Source organism: Tupaia chinensis, unplaced genomic scaffold (assembly GCF_000334495.1).
Source record: "Tupaia chinensis unplaced genomic scaffold, TupChi_1.0 Scaffold000494_1, whole genome shotgun sequence".
Taxonomy (NCBI): Eukaryota; Metazoa; Chordata; class Mammalia; order Scandentia; family Tupaiidae; genus Tupaia; species Tupaia belangeri.
This window is the reverse complement of record NW_006160006.1, coordinates 2,481,147-2,488,326: the sequence shown is the minus strand read 5'-3', so window position 1 is coordinate 2,488,326 and position 7,180 is coordinate 2,481,147. Positions and strand designations below refer to the sequence as shown.

General features: G+C 54.0%; 1 protein-coding gene across 4 annotated transcripts in view; it reads right to left on the bottom strand.

Annotated features, from left to right (window-relative positions):
- Window positions 1-7,180, bottom strand: part of SLC39A14 (solute carrier family 39 member 14) — a 55,168-nt gene that overhangs the window by 10,800 nt on the left and 37,188 nt on the right. For 3 of the 4 annotated variants that reach the window (XM_006156459.3, XM_014590880.2, XM_027774939.1), the window contains 2 exons: window positions 2,649-2,931; window positions 1,639-1,825 (listed from right to left, as the gene is read on the bottom strand). In XM_006156459.3, the coding sequence (XP_006156521.1) occupies window positions 1,639-1,825; window positions 2,649-2,912 (451 nt within the window). In that variant the 5' untranslated portion in view covers window positions 2,913-2,931. Of the gene's footprint in view, window positions 1-1,638; window positions 1,826-2,648; window positions 2,932-7,180 lie in introns of those variants that run through there. The other variant, XM_027774940.1, reaches the window with a different exon arrangement.

The following is a 7,180-nucleotide window of genomic DNA, read 5'->3' as shown; positions in this document are numbered from 1 at the left end:
CGCTGCCGGCGCCACAGGCAGGTAAACGCCCTGTTGGTTAAATAGGGACCGCAGGAAATGACGGGAGACACGACGCAGGCAGCGTGTGCCAGGTACCGAGTTGGGGTGCTCACCGTGCCCCGGGACCCGGGGTGGTCAGGCCAGGGGATCATGCAAGCTCATGACAGCGGCGAGGCCACTGGGTCCAGGCAGAGCGACCCGGAAAGGGAGGCTGTGGACAAAGCCCCTGTGTGGTGTTGAAGGTTAAGCTGAAAACTGAACCACTGGGCCCTCGTGGTTTAACAAAAAGTCCCAAAGAGGGGCTGGCAAGTGGCGTGGTGGTTAAGGACGCTGGATTCCCAGATGGCTGACTGCAGTTCAAGTCCCGGACCTGGTGGCTTGCTTTCTCACTTTCCCTCTCTTTCTCTCTCTCTCTCTCTGATCAAACTGGAAAATAACAGTAATAATAATAAATAAAGTTAAACAAAATAATTATAATTTAAAAATCCCAAAGAGAAGCACTGACTACAAAGGCTGGTCAAGAAGTTCAGCCACGGGGGTCGGCACGATGGAGAGACGAAGCTCTCTTCTTGGAAAAGCCTCTGGCACTGCTGGCCTTCAGGCCTTACACCTGCCAGCCGTAGGAGGCCTGGGCTGAGGCCTTGTGGGTCTGGGTTTGGGGCTGAGGTCTAGAGAGGAGCAACGACGGGCAGGACACGGGCACAGCGGAAAAACGGCACGCTCTGCCAGGCAGTCCCATGTGAAAGGCCCACGGTTCACACCCGGAGGCCTCCCTGATGCAGGCACTATGCACCCAGGGTCCAGGCCGACACGGGGGGGAAGGGGGAGTCAGCACCAGGACCCTCCTGGGGGTGTGTCTGTCACTCGTAGAATAAATAGATATGCAAATAAACCATTAAAATTTTTTTTTTGGTTAAAGGGCATGTGTGTTCGCCAGAGAAGGGACAGGGGAAGGCACCCCCAGTGGGGCAGTCACCCGCTATCCCGTCTCCTACATGTCTCCATCCTGTCTGGATTTAGGGCACACACACATGCACTTGGCATTTTTTTCAAGCTGATGGGATGGGGATTCAAACCACATGGTCAACCGTGTGGGATCTGGCTCCCCTAGCCCCTAGGCATAGGGCCAGCCATAAATAAAACTAAAAATAACATAAAATCCGAGAGAGAAGAAGGGATTATAACCCCCAAATTCAGGGCGGGTGAAGTTACCGCCAGGGCCCATGACTGTTTACTTAACCTGGGCTTCACGACAGTCACAGAAGTGGATTCCTTAACAACAAAAAACAACTCAGAGTTTACAAAAGGGGCGGCCAGCAGGTGGTGTGGTGGTTAAGGCACTGGATTCCCACACGGCCAACCACGGTTTCAGTCCCAAACCCGGCAGTTTGCTAGCTCATTCTCTCTCTCTGGTGAATGCACATGCCCTATAGCAAATTAAAATAACAATAAAACTAAACATTTAAAAAAAAAAAAAAGCTTACCAAAAAATAAATAAATGAACCCACTTGGAACATGCACCAGGCACAGCGGCCAGGAGTCCGGCAGGTGCCAGCAGGTCCTGTGCACACGAGAACGGTGGGTGCGATCGCCCCTGGGGCCCCCCACTGGGACGAGCTGACCGGGCGCCCGCCTCACCTTCGATGGCGCTTGGCTTGCCCTCCTCCGTCTGCTTGTTCTCCTCGTGCTTCTGGTTCTCGGGGGCGAAGGCCCGGGACTCCAGCTGCTGCACGATGGTGGGGCAGAACTCCTGGAACGCTGCCCTCCCGATCCGGGACTGCTCACTCAAGTTGTGGGCAGCAAAGAGGTCTCCGGAGCTGAAGCACTGAAACGAGGGGAGGGCCGGCGCCACTCAGAACCCCACGGCACGCTCCGCCAGGCAATCTGCTCAGCCCTCAGAGAGAAGGCGGACATGTCTGAAGGGTGAACTCCAGGGAGCCCCAAACCTGAAAACCTGCCAAGCAGTGACCCAGGGTGACCGACGCACACCACCTGTAAATGGACCAGGGATTTAAAAACGAGGTTCCAACCGCTGTGGCCAGGGTGTGGCTTCTGGAAAACACGGTCCCACGTGCATGCCGGAAGACACAGGCTGCATCTGGACTGCAAGCCTGGCTGCACCTCACAACACCCAGGGAGCTCCCACGTTAGCAGGCAGGTTCCAAATGGGGCGGTCGGGGCACTGGCATGGACGGGGAGGGCTGCTCTGAGACAGCAGGGCCACCGGATCAGTCCCACCCTGGGACGCTTAGTGCAGCGTCAGCCTGGGGGATATGCCGACAGAGGCCAGGGAAGGAAAGTTCCAAAGTCCAACGCTGGTGGCACGGAACATGAGCACTGTCACCCTGGGAGGCATCAGGTCAGTGGCTGTCCCACTCCTGCGACACACTGCAGTCTTACTCCCAAATAGGTTTTATAAAAAGACACGTCCGTGCTTTTCTGGGTTTGGCGTTACGGGTCTATGTCTAAGAGCCTCTCAGTGTGCTGACAAAGTCTGATTCTGCGCTCCCGAATCTGAGCCCGAGCCCGGGACTGTCCCTCCCTCCTGGCACACACTCTCAGCTGCCCACCGACTCGGACGCGGACCACTTCCAGGGGTGCTGCAGCCACACCACGTGCTCCCGTTCACCTGCCAGGCCGGGCCTTACCGCCGACAGGTTCCGCGGAGCCTGCTCAGGCTGGCTGGCGTTCTCCCGGCACACTCCCACTTTCAGGCGGTCCAGCATGGTCTTCAGCTGCTTCAGAGTGAGGCTGTCGCCCTCGCCGTAGCGCTGCATGAGGTCCTGCAGGAAGGAGGCTGCGCTGACTGCTGGCGTGTTCGCGGACAATGCCTGGGCCTCGGGAGTGGCTCTCCACACGCTGAGCAGGGTCAGCAGGACGCAGCCGTGGAGGGCTGGGTGCAGCGGCTTCATGGCGCCCGGGGAATCCAGCCTGTGAGAGCAACGGCCAGGGAAAAGTGAGGCTCCCCCGCTTCCCACCACCAGCCATTGGCCATTCTCCCAACTCCGGGGCCTCTCCTCAGGCCCTGAGCTGCTCGGAACCCAAATCCAACCCTCTCCCCTTCTCTCACTCCTCTGCCTAGCCTTTAAGAACAATTCTCCTTTTAAAAAGAACAAAAAAGGACAAATTCAACAGGCTTGACTGTTTTTTTAAAAGAGCAATTTTTTGCTAGAGGGCACATATGCCCGCCAGAGACACAGAGAGAGGGAAAGTAGGAATTCGCCCCCCCAGGAAGAATGGCCATACCACGATCCCTTTTCCATCATTCTCCTGGGATCTTGGGCATGCATACACACACGCCCGGCATGATTTCCAAGCCACTGGGTCCAGAATTCAAACCGTGGTCAGCCACACGGGAGTCCAGTGACATAACCACTACACCATCTGCTGGCTCCCCCAGAATAAGATGTTTTTAAAAGTAAATAAAATAGACTTTAAAATTTTAAGTAAATTTAAAAGTCCATAAATACTATAAATGAAAAAGACACCGACTAGCAAAATGTGCACCATCCAACACAGTGAGAGTTTATTCCTGACTGCATAAATTAGTAAACAAACGTGAAAAATATACTTCTCAAATTTAAGGCTTGGCTGATGCCATGTTGCTACTTATTAAAACAGCAGTGGGTTTTTAAAGATTTAACAACTCATTTAATGAGGCTAAGACAGGTAAGACACTGAAAGTGACTATATAAATAATGGGACTCTTTTGAAAAGTTATATGAAAACAAAATGGAAATATTTAAATCCTTTGCATTAATAATTCTACTTTTAGAATTTATCCAATGGAGGGCCTAGTCGATGGTTAATGGTTACGTCGCTGGACTCTCATGTAGTCGATGGCAGTTTAAGGCCTGGATCCGGTGGCTTAAACTCACGCCTGGCATATGTACGTGCCCAAGATCCCGAGAGGGGAATAGAGAAGGGACTGCCAGGTGGTCACCCCCCTGCGGGTGACTTCTCACTTTCTGACTCTCTGTCTCTGTCTTTCCGGTGAGCATATGCGCCCTATAGCAAAAACCTCCCCCCACCCCATCCCCACCCCCTCAAAAAGAATTTACCCAATAAAGGATATAGGGCCAGCAGGTGGCGTGGTAGTTAGACACTGGACTTCCACATGGCTAACTGCGTGCGGTTCAAGTACCGGACCTGGCAGCTTGCTTTCTCACTTCTCTCACTCTCTCTCTCTCTGGTCAAATTAAAAGTAATAATAATAATAATAAATTTAAAAAATAGTTTACCCAATAGAAGCGGTCCCACAATAAAAAGGTTATTTTATTTGCAGGAAGATGTGTAATAATCAAGTAAATGATGTCACCCCTGCAGACTATCACGAGGCTACGAAGAGGAGAGGATTAGGAGCAGATGGTGGTGCCCTGCAAAACAGACCTGAACGAGAAGACTCGGGGTTCACATCTGGAGACCCGCCCCGAGCGCACTGAGTGTGTGCACCCAGGGGCTGGGGCTGGGGGGGCTGGACGGTGGTATCAAGACTCTCTCGGAGGTACGAGCTCTCTGTCTTTCTCTCTCTGGCTTGATCATGGAAGAAATCAATGAATTAATTTTTTTAAAGGTTTTTGCCATAGCACTTGCCAGAGAGATAGACAGGGAAAGTGAGAAAGCACCCCCAGAAGGGATGGCCATGCCACAATCCCTTCTCTGTTCTCCTCTTTGGGTTTTGGACACACACAGGTGCCTGGTGAGAGTTTCAAGTCTGGGACTCAAACTGCGCGCAGTCAGCCATGTGGGAGTCCAACGCCGTAATCTCCACACTGCCTGCTGGCCTCAGAATAAACATTTTATAAAAACGAGACCATAAGGTTAACTTGAAAATAGAACAATGACGCTGCCCTACTAAGAGCTGAGAAGGGACATGCGAAAGTTTGAGCAGGGCCAACAGTGACTTGCTGTTAACCACCTCCCGTGTGGTTGTAATTTAACCAGCGACATAAGCAGCCATCGGGAGGAAATCGAGCCTCCTCGTTCCAGACCAGAGAGACCTGACCTGGTGGTTATTTCCTCTCCAGGACCCAAGCATCCACCCTGGGTGTGTGCTCACGACGGGAACAGGGCAGTGGCCAGGGGTAGGCCTGCCCAAACCCTGGCTGTCACGTCACCGCAGCAAGCCTGTGTGAGCCGCTAACCAACCAGCACTGCAGAATCACCGAGCGGCGGTACAGCAGCAGACAGGCCCGGCGGGCTCGCATGTCCAGGCCGCAGTTCGCACGGCCGGTGACTCTGGGCAAGTCGCCGAGCTCTCTGCACTGTTTCCTCGTCTACAAAGTGGCTATAAATATGCGGGTACAATGGCATGAACCGCGGCAAGTCCTTCCCCAGGTACCTGGTAAACGGCTCTAACGACAAGATGTAAAACCAGGAATACCGCGCGGGCAGGTTCACTCTCAGCTAGAACACTCGAACGGCAGGCCTGGCGTGTACACGTCATTACGCCCCCGCCACGCTACCGTAACCCAGGGACACCCAGGCTTTGGGCTCCACGTGTGGGGCACACAGAGCGTGGGGACACAAAACATCACTGTTCCGGGCAAGTCACTGTCCCACAAATGGCCTGGGCCTCAGTGAAAGCGAAGGCCTTTGGAAGTGTGACTCTTCTTCTTTTTTTTAATATTTGTTTATTTAATTTTATTTATCCATTCATTTATTTTAATGTGACCAAAGACAGAGAGAAAGAGAGAGAAGGAAAATGAGAAAGCAAGCCACCAGGTCTGAAAGTTGAACCATGGTCGCCATGTGGGACTGTCCAGTGCCTTAACCACCACGCCACCTGCCGGCCCCTGGAAGTGTGACTGAGACTCAGTCTCCCCTCATCCACTGGAGGCAGAAATGACCACGACCCATTGCACCAAGAAAGCGGCGACACACCAAGCCAGCCAGAACTAAGCAGGGGGCACGCTGTCCAAGCCCAGGGGCGAGGCCTACATGGAGCCCAAGAAGGCGCGGCAGAGGGACAGCGGACAGTGGCTGCAGGTGCGACACATGTACCTGGCCGAGCACTTGATTCCTGGAGGACAAGCAGGAAACTTGTCCCTATCTGATGTTAGAGCCCCTGGGTGCCCTGGTCTGAGTGTCCCCAAATCCATGAGTCAAGACTGGTTGTAACAGGATCAGAGGGTGAAAACTGAATGGCCGCCATGCTGAAAGGTGGCCTTTGGAAGGAGGTGGGGCCTGAGGCCATGACAGGCTCCTGGGGCTGTTCATAAGGGGAGGGGAGGAGACCAGCACAGAGACACGCGACATGGGGACACAGGCCACGTGCTCTTGCCTTCCGGCATGTGTGGCGGCCAGAGTCCTTGTCACACGCGGCCCCGGACTATGCACGTCCCAACAGCAAGCAACGGCCACGTTCTCTTCAGTTCCCAGACTCGGGCATTTCTGCTGGCAACGGAATGGAGCACACTGGGGATCCGATTAGGGAACGTGACCCCCAGCCAGCAAGCAGCAAAGCCAGAAACTGAGTTTTCTGAGAATCGAAGCCAGGATTAGCCAGTGTGTCTTTAACCCTGTGCTCTCTGCACAAAGGCTGGGATACAGACCCGGGGCCACAGAAAGCCAGGACCCCACACAGGTCAGAGCGGGTCTTCCTCGATTTCTATGCATCCCAAGTCCAGGTTTACGACACCCTGGAGGTCTACCTAAGAGGGTTCCTGCTGCGTAATTGCTTCAACAACACCGTTTCCCCCTGGGTCAGCTCTCAAATTATCTGCAGCCACTTCCAAATGCTCGGAAAAGCGCACACAAAAACGCTTCAGGTGTGGGATGGCTCCTCCCAGCTGGCAGGCACCGGAAGGCAGGAGGGGTCTTCGAAACGTTCATGGAGATACACTTTGTGAAACAAATATGCGTGCGTTTTAAAAAATGTCTCCACCAATATAAACTCAATTCCATTTCTTCGCAAACTCCTAGTCCCCTCGCCAACCCAGGCCTGGGGCCCCTCAGCATGGCTGCTCCCACAGCCCGAGGGGCAGAGAGCAGGGCCTCTGGGTCCATCAGCAGATGCGCCCTGGGGGCCACTTTGTCTTCTCCTGGTGACCTGTCCCTCTATCTCTACGATGCTGCGGGCTACGGTGACTCACTCAGTACCCAGGTGGGCGTGGGGAGACCCAGCAGGCACAGCCCTCCTGCCCCGCCACCTCAAGACCCGCTCTCTCCCCAACAGGGT